This window comes from Malurus melanocephalus, unplaced genomic scaffold, assembly GCF_030028575.1.
Source record: "Malurus melanocephalus ecotype Western Australia unplaced genomic scaffold, MMel_1.1 scaffold_350, whole genome shotgun sequence".
NCBI lineage: Eukaryota > Metazoa > Chordata > Aves > Passeriformes > Maluridae > Malurus > Malurus melanocephalus.
Window position 1 is genome coordinate 739,491 of NW_026623582.1, and position 17,167 is coordinate 756,657.

At 38.8% G+C, this 17,167-nt stretch overlaps 1 protein-coding gene and 1 long non-coding RNA gene across 4 annotated transcripts in view; one reads left to right on the top strand and one right to left on the bottom strand.

Annotated features, from left to right (window-relative positions):
• Positions 1–1,385, bottom strand: part of LOC130580632 (uncharacterized) — a 15,616-nt gene extending 14,231 nt beyond the window's left edge. The window contains exons 1-2 of one of the 3 annotated variants that reach the window (XR_008966134.1): positions 1,339–1,385; positions 762–881 (exon numbers count right to left, since the gene is read on the bottom strand). This is a non-coding gene — a long non-coding RNA (uncharacterized LOC130580632). Of the gene's footprint in view, positions 1–761; positions 882–1,282 lie in introns of all 3 variants that reach the window. The other 2 variants (XR_008966133.1, XR_008966132.1) reach the window with 2 other exon arrangements.
• Positions 1,386–1,634: 249 nt separating this feature from the next.
• Positions 1,635–15,532, top strand: LOC130580625 (serine/threonine-protein kinase RIO2-like). Its single transcript, XM_057378245.1, has 10 exons — positions 1,635–1,758; positions 2,411–2,549; positions 3,227–3,343; positions 4,170–4,345; positions 5,940–6,028; positions 7,173–7,364; positions 7,740–7,832; positions 8,733–9,269; positions 10,157–10,253; positions 10,993–15,532. The coding sequence occupies exons 1-10, from the start codon at positions 1,693–1,695 to the stop codon at positions 11,152–11,154; spliced, it is 1,668 nt and encodes a 555-aa protein (XP_057234228.1). The 5' UTR covers positions 1,635–1,692; the 3' UTR covers positions 11,155–15,532.
• Positions 15,533–17,167: the final 1,635 nt, after the last annotated feature.

Here is a 17,167-nt window from a genome sequence, read left to right on the forward strand (position 1 = left end):
AAAAAAAAAAAAAAAAAAAAAAAAAAAAAAAAAGCCAAAATAAATGAAGTGCTGCCCTCTTCTGATTAAATTTGATCTTAGCACTAGCTGCACTTGCAATGAAAGGAGTTACATGAGAAAAAGACTAAACCGACTTAAAAATGGGGCTTGGCAAGTGGATGAACCTTCTACAGGGAATGTAGTGGGGAATCTCCACTATTTCTGTTTGCAAATTATGTCCCATATCAAAGCAGGAGATATGGATAAAATATCTGAATAAAAGCAACTTGCACTGTAGCCATGTATTTCAGGGTAACAATGAAATGTGGCGTGCAATACAGATTCATTAAAGCACACCTGACATGGTTTTATTTATTTAGGTACGGAACTTCTTGCTTGTCCAGTTTTGCACACGTAAGGCTTTTTAAATGCTCGAAAATGACCCAAGCCCCAGAAAGACAAGAACACTGGAGAGCTGTCAGACACAAATGCACACTCGGGAAGCAAAAGAGCTGAAAACTGCTGGGTGTTTGTGCTGCAAATTATCACATGCCTCTGATGCCCCCTCCTAAATATTTTTCGCTGGTGACTATCACTGACTAATTTCTGGCATCTTCAATTCTTTATATTCTATATATAAATATATTAACTATACTAATATATAGTTAAGTATTTATCCTCTAATTGCAAAATATGAGTAGGGCACTGGTCATAAGTTAAAGCATTCTGCACACCTACAAGCACAAAAAGATTCAAAAATAAGGTCAAAGAGAACTACGTACATATTGAGCCACTTCTCTGATTGGTTTGACTATTTTGATGGTAACTTCCTTACGGATTATTTCATACTAAACTGACGTGCAGCATCCTTCCAGCTGTAAATTGCCACATACTCTGAAAATCTGCTTTTTCAGACAAACAAAACACAACAAAACTCAAAAAACCTATAAAAACAAAACCAACAAAAGAAAAACACAAAAAAAAATTCCAAAACAAAACCAACGCCCCCACAAAACACCCACAAAACAACCCCACAAAAAAAAGCAAAACCAAAACAAACCCGAAACCACCAGCCCCACAAAACAAAAGAAAAAAAAGAAAAAAAAACATTATGGCGGAACTAGCTATTTTTTTTTCTCCCTAAAGCAACACTCCATGGTTCACACGCTTATTTTAATAGAAATTACACTATGTCCATTTTAAGCAGAAAAAGTATTTGTATAATATCATCATGATATTATCTGCAGATCTTAAAACTTTTTTCCCCTAAAAATAATCATATATATCCCTTATTGTCGCTTACATCCCTAATTATCTCTTTACATGTTACGTGCTTATAATGTTTATTTTCTGCTTTACTTCGCTGCACGCGGCGCTCGGCACCACCGTAGTCACCGATTCCTGAGGGAAACAGGACCTGGCAGATGCACGCAGGTCCCACAGGATTACCCCGGGAAGAGAATGATGGAGCGGGGCCATGCCCAGCTCGGAGCAACAGCTTTCTCTCTCTCGGTTCCCGGTGGATCCCGGCTCTGTGTCAGGAGGAGGGCACAAGGACTCGGCGGAGCGCACGCGGACCTAGCGGAGCGCAATGGAGTACGCAGCTGCCAGGACCTGCCCGGGGCGCTGCTGCGCATGCGCTTCCCGGTCTCCTCCTCTTCTTCCTTTCCTTCCTCCCGCTTTTCCTGCTCCTGCGCTTACAGCACTGCGGCCATGGGGAAGCTGAACGTGGTGATGCTGCGGTACCTGTCCCGGGAGCACTTCAGGGTGCTGACCGCGGTGAGCGGGCACGGGCAGCGGGGCCGGGGCCGGGCTGGGCCGGGTGGGACCCGTCTGTGGTGCCGCTGCTTCCCCTGGGGCTCCGTGCTGGCCTGTTCCGCTTTGCAGGGCCCGGTTCGGGCCTGTGTTTGTTTCGGGGTCCCGGCTGGGGGGATCGGTAAGGGCGGGGAGGTCTTTGGGTATATCCAGGGGAAATCGCTGGGGATGCCCAGGAGGTCGCTGGAGATGACCGGTGGGTCTCTTGGAATACTTGGTGGATCACTGGAGATGTCCATGTGGCCTTTGGGRATGCACGGGTGGTATCGGGGATAGCCAGGCGTTGGCTGAAGATGGCCTGGGTGGTCTCTGGCAATCCTTGGGTGGTCATGAAGGTGAGGCACCATCATCAGCGTGTCTGCTTTCCACTCCCCGTGGCTGGGTCTGAAATCGGATCATCCACTCATGTTCTGTTTGTCACTGAAAAAATTCCCAGGCTGGATTGTACATAAGCTCCCAAGGGGCAATAATGCATTAAAACCTTTGTTGAGTCTTAAAACAGAAAAGGTTACGTCTTAAAATTTGTAGTCTTTTAAAGTTGCGTCCTTGAAAAGAGATTTTACTGGTATTTCATTGTTGACGGGAGCTAATAAATCTGTTTTTGTTACTATTTTAGGTGGAAATGGGCATGAAGAATCATGAAATAGTTCCTGCTAGCTTAATTGCTTCCATTGCTAGTCTTAAACATGGTGGCTGTAATAAAATATTGAGAGAGTTGGCAAAGCACAAACTCGTGGCTTATGAACGAACTAAAAGTGAGTTTGGATTTTGTGTTTGTGTGTCCCTTTCTCATCTTGTCCCYAGTGTCTCACAGTGATACCTGCCCAGCAGGCTGGGATGTAAGACTGGCCAGAGTGTTTTCTTTGCCTTCTCTTGGGCTTATCCTGGGAACGTGGATTTGTGCAGCACCAGACGCTGGGTCTGCTTGTGCCTCTGGAGGTGACAGGCAGAAGAGAAGTGAACAATTAACTTCCTTCTTTGCTCAGAATTGAGTGAAAAGGATCGTCACTTAAAACAATCAACCCAAATTAATTGTATTTTTACACAGACTGCACAATCCTTGGACATTTCACTCCCTCAGGAACAGCTGCTGAAACGGTATTTATTATCTGCTGTGTGACAAAGTTGTGCAGGTCTTTCCCCATTTCCTTCTCAGCCTTTAAATTGCATCTGGCCCTGCAAGCGTGATGGGGGAGTCTATGGGAAATACCTCTSCCTTTTGTCTGTTTTTCAGATGATTAAAGGTTGCTCCAGACCAATTTAAACATCTTTACCATTCAGTCAGATTGGGCTGATAAGAGTMAAAAGGTGGAATATTACTTGAGTGTTGTATACTGCAAGCTAAAACAGGAAACTGATTAATTGAGATTTATTTTGAATGTGACTTACGCATAATAAGGAAGGAAACATTTTTTATTTTATTTTTCCTTAGCTGTGCAGGGTTATCGGTTAACTAATGCAGGATATGATTACTTGGCTCTGAAAACTCTCTCTTCCCGACAAGTCATTACTTCTGTGGGAAACCAGATGGGTGTTGGCAAAGAATCAGGTAAATAAAATAACATTTTTAATAATCTTGTTAAGCAAACACATCTTTGTAATGTTGCAGATATTTTGCTAGAAACCTGGTGAATTTGCCCCTGGATGGTTACATCAGGTAATCTGTCAAACAGGAAGATTTATTTGAAATATCATGTTTGAATGCTGTGTAAGGCTTCTGGCTACATTTGAGTATTTCTTCACAAGAGGGTAATTGAACTTTGTCTATTTTGTCTGGYTCTTAGCTCATCATTTAAAAAGGTACTTTGCAGGCAGATGCTGCTTGTGTTGTGCTTTRTGAAGAGTTTCAAACTGTTTTAACAAAAAGATGATTTCAGCTGTTTCATCACACTTAAAAATAAGGTAGTAAAGTAATAGAGGCTCAAAACTATTGGAGTACTAACTTGACTCCTCTTATATTCATGTAGTTTGAAACAGAATGTGACTTTTTTGTAATTGGAGAAGGGGATAATTTGGGACAAATGCTGGAGAGTAAATATGGGGTATTTGCTAACACTTTAAGAGTCTGGTCCCTTGAGTTGTCTGTCCACTCAACAGGAAAGAGAAGGTGTTGTTAAGAATGCCAGAATACTGAAAGATGCTTCAGATCCCATCAGTATTTCTTCTGTTGGAGTACCATGACCTCTTTAACAGTAATTTATTTATATCCAGATCTTTGATACACCCAATGTAAATTTAGCTGCCTTTGCTAACTGGTAGAATTTATTATGCTAGAAATAATGAGGAGGGAGGTAAGAAACTTACACTGCACTTCTTCACCTGGCTTGTTGGTTACCATTTATTTCTCAGATCTGCATTGTTAACATGTCTTCTAGATATTTATATTGTTGCCAATGAAGAGGAGCAGCAGTTTGCCCTGAAATTGCACCGGCTGGGGAGAACCTCCTTCCGCAATCTGAAAAACAAACGTGACTACCACAAGCACAGGCACAAAATGTCCTGGCTGTACTTGTCCCGGATAGCGGCAATGAAGGAGTTTGCCTACATGAAGGTAGGTGGCGACTCACACAGTACCAGCAGTGGTGGGACAGACTAGAAGATACCTCTCAGGCTGTGTTTTAATCAGATTGTGTTGCAATACTGGCAGGATTTATGCTTCATTTTTTTCTTTCCTCTGATGGACTTAAAGTATACATTTCAGAAATGTGTACTTCTGAAATGAATTTCAGRAATTTTCAATGCTGCATACTTTGTACACTTCCCAGTACCAAAATGAAGCTTTGCCATGGAAATCACATAAGACAGAAGCAGGTGTCATGAGAGAATTTCAAATTAGCAATGTTATTTGTGGATAGATAATCTATGTATCATCAGTTCTGCAGTTTTTCCTTTAAAATTCATTGCATACACTAGGAAATAGCTGTCTTTTCACAAAATTAATCTGTTTTTTAATTTATTGTGCTTTCACAATTATTGCTGTGCTGTTGAGGGAAATCTTCAGACCAAACTGGTGTTTTAATCTTAAAAGGCACACTTTGTTCTGCACTGTTGGAAAAGATTTCATTTCCAAGCAAATATTGCTTCTCTTGAGTTCTGTGGGGTTTTTTATCTTTCAAAATACACAGACATTGTATAGAGATGAGATGATAATTGAAAACTAATTATTAATAAAAAAAGTTTTCCTTTCTCCTTCTGTGCTACTCAAGAATAGTATAGACATGAAATGCATTTTTCTTGTTTTTCTAAAAAAGAACCATRATGTGTCATTATAAACCATGGTTCCTAAATAAACCACTCTCCCAGTGGCTTCTGCTGAGAGAGAAAGAATGAACCCCATCATGTAGAACTTCTGTATTGGTCCAGGTGGCCCAACTGGTAAAGCATTATGTGGTCAGAACTTGTAGGAATGTAATTGTGGGGGTCAGTTTCGCTGAGCAGAGGGTTGGGGGAGGATTTATTGTGTGCTGAAAATCAGTAGTAGAGTAACATGTAAGTAACGATAAGTGTATTTATGTTGCTTTAACTTAGGACTCGGTCTTTCAAAAGTTCACTGGTTACAGAATGAGTGAAAGGAGAATGAACCCATAGAGAAGTTGAGTGGGTCGAGTGAATGGCTAAATCAGTGCTAGGAAAGGCAAACAGGAGAGCTTCAAAATACTGTAACTTTCCTTTGGTTAATCTTAGGTGTGCTATAATGCTGATTATTACTATTTAAAGAGAAACTTCCTGTGTTTACAGCAACTGAGCATAGATTGACTAACCAGGCAGGACTGTATTGGCAGCAGCTTAGTGTGGAATTGTTTTCTRATGCCCAGCTTCCCATTTCCAGTTATCTGCTACTGATTACTCAGGGTAATGTACAGATAAGGTTCTGTCATTTCTCCATTCTATTGTGTTTTTTTTCTGGATGCATGATAATTAAATTAGGCAGTGCACTCAGTGGTTAAACTTAGGAATTTTATTTGTCTTTGCAGTGAAAGTTCAAATGTCTGTGAGGCTGTTTAACTTGTTAAGCACGTGATTTGGGCAGTATATGCTGCTATGACAGTGACACGTACTGCTTCTCTTAGGTGTGTGTTTGTCAATATATGTAATGTTCCCTGAAGTATTTAATTTTAGTTTTGCAATCTGTTGTCTCTTTCCAGGCTTTGCATGACAGAGAATTTCCTGTCCCAAAGCCCATAGACTACAACAGGCATGCAGTTGTTATGGAACTTGTCGATGGATATCCTTTGTAAGTAATAAAGCTTGAATTCTCTGTTACAGAGCCCTAACAAAGTTAGGAAAGGYAAGAGGGTTAGAATTGTTCCTTGTTTTCTATATAGAAATTGCATATTCTATATGTACTTCATATGTAGAAGAGTATTAACTATATTATCCTTCATGTTCTGAGCTCCAGTTTGTGATCCTTGCTCTGTTAATTCAGGTGATTTTGTAACTCACTCTTGTAGAACTTCTGCACTGCTGKTATAGAATACCACATATAATATGGTTTTGCACCTTTGAGAATGAAAAACTCAAGGAAAATATTCTATCTCTAGAAGCATTAAATATTATTGAGGTTTATATGTGAAGGGTTGGTTTGGTTTTGAATGCAAAAAGCCTGATACCATGTACAAAACCCCAGTTCTAATCTGGAGATTTAAAGTGTCTTTTTATGGAACTAACCAGCCCATCCTCTTCTGTAGCCRTCAAGGTCTAAAGTGGGCAGTTTAATCAAAAGGGAATTAATTCCAAGTATAGCAGGGACAGTAACATGGAAAGACTTCATTGTGTTCTGTCTCCCCACCTTCATTTGTTAAGTAATTCCATATCCATTCTGTAAACAAAACAGTTCCTTGTATGAATCTGCAGTGGAAGTTTACTGGTTTTCTTAACWTAATCTAGGAGCTCTGATTTTTTAAAAGAAAATGCTATAGGCCATTTGAATTTCAGTGTAAGAAGATTTAGTTCCTACTGAGACCATAAGATTAYCTAGAACAGGAGAAAAATRAAAGTTTGCTACTCCRTTATTTAAATAATGCATTATGACAGCAGTGCTTGATGGGAGACAATTATTGTGTGTTTAGATGAGGTTTAGCCATGGTACAAGGAGATATCGTCTCCTCTTGAGGACAGAGAGACAGTTGCATAGGTTGCTTGGGAAGGTTTCACAGTCTTTCTCCATCCCTGGACGTTTTCTCTTCCAGCTGAACTAAGCTGGGACCACTCTGGTCTASTCTCAGATTTGACTCATCTTTGAGGAGGATGCTTGACCTGAGAGCCTTTTTAACTTGAATTATCCTGGCATTCTGTTAGTTGTGTTTTGTATACTTTATCTGTATTTTTAATTTAAGTGTTTCAAGGTTCTGATTATTTTATTTTGTTTAACTTTTCAGGTGCCAGGTGCACCAAATTGAAGATCCTGCTGCTGTCTACAGTGAATTAATGGATCTGATTGTAAAACTTGCCAATCATGGCCTGATCCATGGAGATTTCAATGAGTTTAATCTCATCTTGGATAATGATGATCATGCCACTTTGATTGAYTTCCCTCAGATGATGTCAACATCACATGCAAATGCTGAATGGTAGGTTCAGATTTAAAAGTGTTTTTAAGGTAAATGTGACAAACACTGATGACAGTAGTTAGCCGTGACTTGTTTCCATAAGTCTCTTCCTGAATCTGTTTCTGCCATTGTTGTTATGCAATACAAATAATGCTCCAAATAAAGAATGAGTAAGAATGTCTCTGTAGTATAAATATGTAATTAATTGCTTCTCAGAGGTAATGTTGTTCAGTTAAGAAGCACTTAGAAATAAACTGCATGCAGTTTTTCTTCCTCACATTTTGTCCTGGGATCACTAATAAAAATAATTTTCAAGTAAAACCATATAGGGTAAATACTTCTCATTGCAGTAGACTTCACTGATTTTTTTGTTTGTGCAATTCTCTGTTTTTACAGGTATTTTGACAGAGATGTTAATTGTATCAAGGAGTTCTTTAAGAAACGCTTCAACTATGAGAGTGAGCTCTTCCCAACATTCAAAGACATCAGGTAGAAATGACCAGATGAGTTTGAGTTCTCCTACTTATGGTATTTCATTTCTGAGGAAGATGGATGCCTGTGGGAAAAAAAAAAAAAAAAAAAAAATAGGCCCAACTATGCAATTTTAAGTTATATTTTTGACATTTCTATCATGTTTTCTTCAGTTACTGAAAGTGGTTTTCAAAAGCTAATGTGTTCTTTAAAATCCTCTGTTGTCTTTGTCTTCTTTCAACTAAGGAAGAGAGATCAATCTGAAAGCTTGATCCAAATGGTAAATGTCCAGGAAATTTTAACAGTGATGCAAAATTACCCTCTTTGACAATTCTGGTATATTGAGGATTAATTTGATTTTCCATTTTAAAACTATTTTTAAAGTGCTTGTAAATGGGGTGACTGCCTCCTCAGGCATTACTACATTTAAACTTTTCTTCCTAATTTGTTTTGCCCCATCTGGAAAGCAAACTAATTTTTCACTTATTTTAAGACTGAAGCTGTTGCAGTGAAAACTGTTTTATTTAATTCTGAGCGCTTTCCTAAGGAGTTCCACACTTCAATAATTCTTTGTGTCATCTCCCCTTTACTATTCTGTTTGCTCAAGTGTGATTTGAACTTAAAACTAAATGGTATTTTTTGTAAAGTGAAACAATTACCTATAAATGCAGGTTATGGAGATGGAATCATCTTCTGCAGAAGTTTTCTTCTCTTGGGTTACATTCTAATACTCTTAGTATTTTACCTAAAGCTCAGAACCATCGTGGTGTTTTGTGTGTTTCAACAAAGTATATCTGCTTTATTAATAATGTGGGTAATTTTAGTCAAGTGATTATCATTTTAAATCCAAAATGTAGTATATTCGTAATTTGGCTTATTAAATTTATTATACTAAAAGAAAACATTCCTCTTCAACAGGAGAGAGTGTTCCCTTGATAAAGAGATTGCTGCCAGTGGCTATGCAAAGGAGATGCAGGAAGATGGTGAACTGCTTTACCCATCAGATTCTGATGAGGATGACAACACAGAGATGTTAGACCTTGCAGGAGATGCTGAGAACCAGCTCAACTTCTTCAACAAAGATGAAGAAAACAGTAAAGGCTTTATGTGTCAAGCKGGTGTTTTCTCTGAAAGCAGAGCCTCTGAGAACAGTGCGAGCAGCAGTGAGGAAGAGACTGATGCCGCTGGAACCAGTGAAAATACACAAAGGCTGAGTATGGCAGAGTTAAGTTCAGCCCTAGAAAAAGCTGAAGGGCCAGCTGTGCTTTGGAAGTCCAGTGAAGGTGCAGAGAGTTCTGCAATTACTTCTTTTAAGGGCAAAAGTGTAACTGAAAATGCTGCTGAACTGGAAGATCTGGAGGATCGAGGAGGATGCCATGAGAGTAAGGAGAATGAAGAGGAGTGCCCTAAGCTGATCARCTCAGCAGCCTTAAATGAAGAATTCAGGCATTGCAGGTAAAGATTCACATTTACTGTCTAGGAGTGTGGCTCTTCCCCCCAGAAATGTAAATCTGTCAAGCAGCTCAATAAGGACTGCTCTTCAGAGGCCCTTGTCTAAAATGAAGATCGAAAATTAAATTTATTTTGAAAATAACGCAGTGAATACCTTTACCGTTGGACTTAGAGTTGTCCAGCTATATTGTAGTATCTTAATGAGAAAACAGGTGTTGCACTTCATAGAGAAACCTATTTTCTGTGGTGGATTCTTTCCCTTTTTTCTTTATTTCAGTTAATATTGATAGTAGTTCTTAATGTTAAAATACTACTTTTATAASTAAGTTCATAACTTAATACTTCATGTCAAAGCCAAATGTTCTGCTGCTCACTCAGCTGAAGTTATCAAGAACAAGCTCTTTGGATTGTATTATTCAAATACATTGTACGATGTGTTGGTTTAGCTTTTAATTTCTTTCCTGGCACRCTGAGAAATTCCTGCTTGCCTTCAGACTAACCGCTTGTATGTGAGTTCCTATCCCTTGAGTTTGCCAGCCCACCTGCATGCAGAGATTAAGCTCATACTCCTCCCCATCTGCTYTTGCATTTGAGCTAAATGATTGTTAAAACATAGTGCAGGATCTGAAGTTTTTATTTTTGTGTCCTGAGGCTTCTCTTCTTGTGCTCGATACTTGAGTGGCTTTGTGCAACAGATCYTTACTTTCACAAAATGACTGTCTTGCACAGGCAGTGTTAATATTTAGAATAGAAATCCTTGGTAGCCCGTGCATGTTCTGTTGTGAGTTTGCAGGTGTAGCCCAGAACGTGAAGGCTCGGATGATGTGCTCATAAAGGCAAAGGGGTGTTTACCATGCTAGTGGAATAACACGTTGATTTGTCTGTTTTAGTAATGAAGAGTGTATTGTTCCTACTGCTGGGCACAGAACAAGGACTAAAAGCGTCTCATCAGTCAGAAGTGTTGGGAGCTGTTCAACCATTCCTCCGGTAAATATTAGTGTTTTTATGTTATCATCTGTTTTACCCTCAGAGCACCTTAAATTGTACAGAGCTGCTAGCACCTATTCCTTTAGTTGTTCTCTGGCATTAATTGTCTTTAAAAACACTATTGCCATCTACCTCTCCAGTTTGCATCTCCATTCACACAGAAAAATGGGAAAGATGCTGCTGTGATTGTTTACAGGGAATGATTTCCAGCACTCTCCTTCATGTTTTACTCTTTGGTCTCTCACCGAAGCTCCAGATCAATATTAACAACTCTGATTTACCCAATAACTAATTTATATTAATATATGTTAATGCACTRACAGCATCAGTTCATCCATTCCTGTTGCTAGCCACAATTAATATKTTTTACCTGAAGTAAAAAGTTACGCACCTGAAATGTAATTTTTTAATTAAAAGGGATTTAAAGTGCTATTTATTATAGCTAAAACTATCAGAAGACAATAGCATAGATAACCCCATAACCCTTTATGTGCTGTGAGGGTGTAGCACACACACACAGCACTCCATGCAGACTTTSTCCATAGCAGAGAATATCATTTTTCAGTCAGCTGAGATGTTTTATGGTTTTCTTTCAAGGGAAACAACTCCTTTCATCATTTCTGCAGTCAAGGTGAACATCATGAATATTCATGTTAGTCTTAAAAAAATTCTGTTGTCATGTCATTTCTTAGTGCTAAATGATTTAAAGGAGTTTTGATGCTGAATTGTTTGCTTGTAGGAGCTGGTGAAACAGAAGATAAAGCGACAACTGACCAAGCAGCAAAAGTCTGCTCTGAGGCAACGGCTGCAGAAAGGGGAGGCAAATATTTACACCAAACAACGGCGAGAAAATATGCAAAATATTAAGTCAAGCTTGGATGCAGCCACTTTCTGGGGATGATTTATTTAAGCTTCTTCGGAACAGGAGGAATGTATACAGCTAAAGAATCATGCTAATTTACCAATGATACTTTTATATAAAGGAGCAATCTCTTCTGTGCAAACCAGGTAGTTTTCTGGAAGTTAATAAATCTCATTCTTATTCCCGTGACTTTCACTGGGAGGTTATGTTTTGTGTTCCTAGTCAAAACTGCTGACTAATTTACATTATATCAGTAGTATTGGTTAAGATCATGACAGTAATTTCTAGCAGTGTTTTGTTGTAAATTGTTGTAAATCGATTGTAGAGTTTGTGGTGCAGAGGCGCCACCTTCTTTTCTGCAGTTTTAGATGCAATTATTTGTATGAATGGAAAATGGAAATAGTTTTTCTTAAGTTAGTCAGATGTGACATTACTGTCCTGTAACTTTTCTTAAAAAATTGGGGACTTAGTCAGATGTAACAAAACTTGGTTTCATTGGCTGAAATAATCATTCAGTGCAGGATGTGATTTACTGGCGGGAGCTTAGAAACATAAATAGGAGAAATCATTAAAATGGTTATTGGCACACACGCAGTTTTCAAGTGCTGTTCTACATAACAGTACTGAAGCACAAAAAAACCCCACTGCCATTCAACTACTTTATTTCAAAGGTAGAAGTAGCTTACAGTAGATATAAAAAGCTAATCATAAAATAATCATTAAATACAATTGACAAAGATCTGTTAAAGCAATATTCAGCAGTCATTTTGAATTTTTTCAGTATTTTGCTTGTGAGACTGTTCATCCTTCATCTATGTCACAGTCATTTGTTCCAAGTGCTACCTCRACAYGATTCCATTAATATTTCTGTTTAAATCATTAGCACTGGCAGAGCTGACCAACAGGAGTTATTTAACCACACAATCCATTCTGATTGGTTTTGGAGTCAAGTTTTTTAGTTGGTGGTTTGTTACTCTTTTTAAATACATAGTGTCTTCACATGACCTGGACAGTATTCATAGGCAGGAAAGCCCAAAATATTAAAAAAACCTTGGAATACATTTCCACAACCTGGGTCCTGTACAATCCCTAGAGACAGTGTTCATTCTTACACTAAAGAGCACTTCACAACCACCAGAGCATTTATCTTCCTAATCACTATAGGCTGTTTTACAAGCAATCACAGGAAGAGATGTAACCTGACAGTTTGGGGATGTTAATTGTGAAAAATCCAACTTCTGATTTTCACTGRCACTCAGGGGCACTGGATATTCACACTTGTGGCTTCCCCTTTTCTTTCACCCTACCCACGACCCGGGTGCAGCAGCAGCTGTGGACACGAGGACGCTGACACAGGGAGATGGCCATTAGCAGCTCACAGCCCGCCGTGCCTGGGACAGTAAGGTCGGTCACCTCTGGCATGGCCGTGCTCCCCGCGGCGGCAGGGCAGGCTGGGGACGGCAGAAGGAGGAGTTTCTGCCTGCCGAGGAGCCGAGCCGTGCCCGTGCCCGCTTCCCGCCGGGATGGCCGCACATTGGGCAGGCGGTGGTGGCTCTGGGCTGCCTGGCTGGGACACAGCAGCAGCACCCACCGGCACTCCACGCTCCAGGACGAGCGGGCGGCTCCTTCGCAATTCCTTCTCTAGAAACATCCATCTCTCTGCTGTCATGATACCCAGCCTTGTAGTCTGCATTTTCCTTTCTGCTCTGCTCTCCATACCAAGTTACCCTGTCATGTTGAGGTGAGATACCTGTTGCCCTTACTATACCTTCAAGAGCAGGTGTGCATTTCCAGAGTGGGTTTATCATTCCCCAAGCTCTGACTCTGTGTTTCTCTGAAGTTTTCTTCATAGGACTGACAATGAGTGATCTTTGTATGTGAGCTAAAATTTTGCCCTTTCATCTGCTTCAAGAACTTGGGTTGTGCCTCCCCTTTGCATCTGAAACATAAACTTGTTTATTTTGCTAGGTATGAACACTTTTGAGTCCATTTCAGCCTTTGTGCCTTGTAACTGTAACATGAATGACAGGAAGAATATCAAAGGATAATCCTGGTTATTTTTTTACCACATTTTGTTGAACTGATGGATCTTATTGCAACGTGACTTTAGCTGTCGTAATACCAGAGGCATCATGTATCTTACACTTAGCAATCTGAAACCCATARACTTTCCTGGCTTCTGAATATTTTTAGGATGTGATATCCACAGTAAATAAAAAGTTTAGGCCAGGCCTCCCAGTGAAACCAAAGACATATGAAAACAACAAAATATAACAATGGAAAAGAGACTTTTCAGTATGGAAATCATATCATCATATCAGAAACTGTAACATGTTTTCTTTCCCAAAAAAACTTTTTTTTTTTAAGCCTGGTTCATTGAAAGCTGGAGATCATTGTCATAAAATCAGTTTTTAGATTATGCAGTTTAGAATGTAATCTTGGATTCACTAAGTGAAGAATTCCTTTCACCACTTGACTGTTGTGAACAAATGTGACACAAACTCAGGTACGTATGTTAAAAATGTTCCCTCTCCATGTTAAACTGCAGGGTCTCATAAGCAGAGTAAAACTATCTTTTTATCTCCTTTAAAAAACACAGTGTGAGTGSAGCACTAAAAATAAGTGGATTTCATTGTTCTGCCTAGAGAATCATTTCACTTAGTTTATATTAACATTATATTAGTTGATTAAAACTTTTATAATGTGATTATCTACAATATAAAGCAATACAAATATTTTTTAAACAACAGATCTTCACACTASTTAGAGAGAATTAAGTTTCTTCTGTTTCATTTTGTGAAAGGAGTAGTTTAAAGGAGTTTTCCTCTGCTGTAATTGTATTTTTTTTAAAATTAATGGCATTGCATTCTAAAGGTGCAATTTTATTCCTCAATAGTATTACGCTTTTGCAATACCTTTCTGGCTGCATTGCCAGTCTTCYACCTGAAGTTACTCATTGTCTGAATCAAACTTACAAGGCTTAAAGTTGAAATTAACTGACCAGAAACCATAGCGATTAGTGGTACATGCCTATTTCTAAAATACAACACAGTAACAAGCAATATTTTTTCAGTGTCTTCATATATTGCTATTTTGTTGGTACTTTCAAAATACAGCTCTGTGACAGCTTGTACTCTGTCTCTCCTTGCACTTTACACTTCCAGAATTTAAAAGAAGACAAATACAGGGTAATGTATAGAATGTACTGGAGAGAAAAGGCTGGGAATTTAACTATAAAAGAAGCAAGAGAAACCTAGTATGGACACTTGTAACAAACCCAGTTTTATTAAGAAATCACGGAACCACTTCTATTCATTTCAGCTGGGTTAAYTGAGGCCTCCCAAGGAGGAAAGGCAAAGCCTCTGAATGTATGTGACATCCTTCTTTCTCAGTATTTTATATTTTGTAATAAAGGCAGGATTTTACTACAGCTTGGTATGAAAATTTTAGAGAAAACACAATAAGCAGTGTCATRCAGAGTCAAAAAACTCTGCAATAGTTAAAGTAAAAAGTTTAGGAGGGAGTTGTGCTGAACAAACAAATTGGAACTGAGGTGATCAGTACTAATCTGCAAGGAAATRTAAAATCTTAAGATTCCTGTGCCAAACTGATCCTGCTTGAGTAAGGTTGAGTGGAGGGTTTAATTTCCAATGAAATGAGCAAAAGGTGGTAGATCTTTGAGTTGTGCATACAGAGAAGCTGTAACAATACTAGAAAGTGTAACTGCACAGAGGGAAACTCAGCAGATCAAAACAAAGGGTTCGTGATGCAGCTCGGGCAAGGGCAGTTGGAGATGATACAAAAAAATTTGACAAGTGAGGACTATCAGGAATTCAAGACATAATTGTTCTTTTGTCACATTGAATGCCTACCAGGACAAGCTAATTCTATACCAGTTCCCACCTGCTTTTACTTCTGCTGAAATAGCCCTGCAGCAGGTTTAAATCATCAGATCTAATTTGGAGCAGCACTGAAAGTGAAAWGTATGTGGAAAACCAGTACTAGAGTGCAATATTTATATCTGCAGGCAGTTTTCGCAGATGGCAGAAGTCCTTGGCAATGAAAAGAGAAATCACACTCCAATGTTGGGAACGTAGGAACTATGAGCAACTCAGGTTCTTGCAGACAGGTATCTTCACAAAAAGCACAAACAAGCCCAGAGAGGTGCAGATTCCATTCTTGGACAGTTCCAAGACCAGACAAAAACCTAAGTGACCCGACCCATCCTTGTAGCTCATCCTGCTCTAAGGAAGAACTAGCTGACCGCTTGAGGTCTGTCCCAACCCAAATTTTCCTAAGATTCTTACCAACGAGTTCCGATTTCCAGGTTTCCCTTCCCCTAACTCCTCTTCCAGCCAGAATTATTACTCAAATTATACATAATCATATCCCAATCCACTAAATAATTCCCAAAAGTGTTAATAAAAAAAATTAGTTTAAATATTGCATGTGGTGTGATCTGTCTTGAGAAAAGACTTGGAAACGTTATTAGAGGACAGTACAGTTGCTTACAACACAAAATACAAACACACTGTCTATTTCATAAAAATTTAGTGGTTTGCAGTTTTTTTACCCTTTATCCTTGTCCAAACAGGAAAGGCATTAAAAACACGATACARAACCAGGAAATACAGAATGAGAGGATGGGTACAAGGAAACGTGCTCATCAGACTGAGAACATACAGAGAGAACCAARACAGAGGAATAAGTGAGAAACAGGACACATTATTGTCAAACTATGAGAAAAAGAGACAAATACTAGCAAAGGCATGCCTAGAACACATAGTGCAACAAAATCATCACAGGATAAAGAATTCTAAGAGCAGTGCAGAACTACACAAAATGTATATAAAACCCCTCCATTAACTTGTAGAATTGCAGTATCTTTTTTGAGGAATCGCCAGCACTGTGCCTTCAGGAGAGATTTTACTCAATTCTGCATCCCCAGATTCAAATGCTGTCTAGAAGGCTCAGAGACAAGGGATGCATGGAAAAGGAGACCTTCCTCTTAAATTCCATTTGCCTCTTCACATCTCTTCCAATTTTAATGACTGCACAAAACAGCTTTGAAAMAAATTAGTAGAATATCACTTAAATTAAAACCCTAAATAAAATTATTGTTTGTGTAACTTGTATACAACACAATTTTTCTTCAATCACAAAAATACTTTGATTCAGTTCTATTAGGAAAAGCTAATCTCTGATGACAGTGTTCATCACTGAGTTTATTTCACATCTGTGACTGACAGAAAATCCACTTCCATATTCCTTTTTTCCTGCTAATAATAATGAAAAATATTTAGGTATTTTAGAAAAATTAACATCCTTGTGGAAGATCCATAAAGAGAATGACCTTATTAAGTAACCTTATAACTTTATTATGGAGGAAGATGGATCAGTTAAGGGATCTAACCAAGCTGACTGCTGCCCAAAGTTCCACAGAGTTTCCTCAATCACTAAGGCACTAAGTTTGGGTAATGGAATGAAGATGACTGCACAGACATAACATTTTATCATCAGCATCCATATTTACTCTGGTAAAATACATAAAAAATTTAAGGCAGAGTAGATCCTCAAATTGTACTGTAATTAACATGTATATTTTCTTTAGTGACACACTGCTCCAGACCATTATGCACATTCCCATAAACATCTCTGATGACTGTGACTGTCAACAAAGCAGTGACCTCTAGCAGGTTAGAGCAAGCAGCTCCCCAAGAATAAACACAAGGTAGAAGGTTTTAATTCAGGAAACAAAGAGAACAATAACCAAGAGGAAAACTTTTCTTTAAGCAACAAGATAAAAGTAGAACCTATCCTACCAAGCAGATTTTGCACCGGGAAAGTCAAGCAGGCAGTGAGAAAAGTAGTAGAATTCTTAAGGAAAATGTAGCAAGTGATGGCATACTCCAAACTTGCTTCCACTTTGTATAAGGAACTGCAAAAMTAGCAACTGAAAAAATCCTCATATAATAATGCCAATGCCAACCCTCAGTGATACACCAATGTCAAGTGCAAAGCATTTTTAGCTAGTCATTCCCCAGCACTCAAA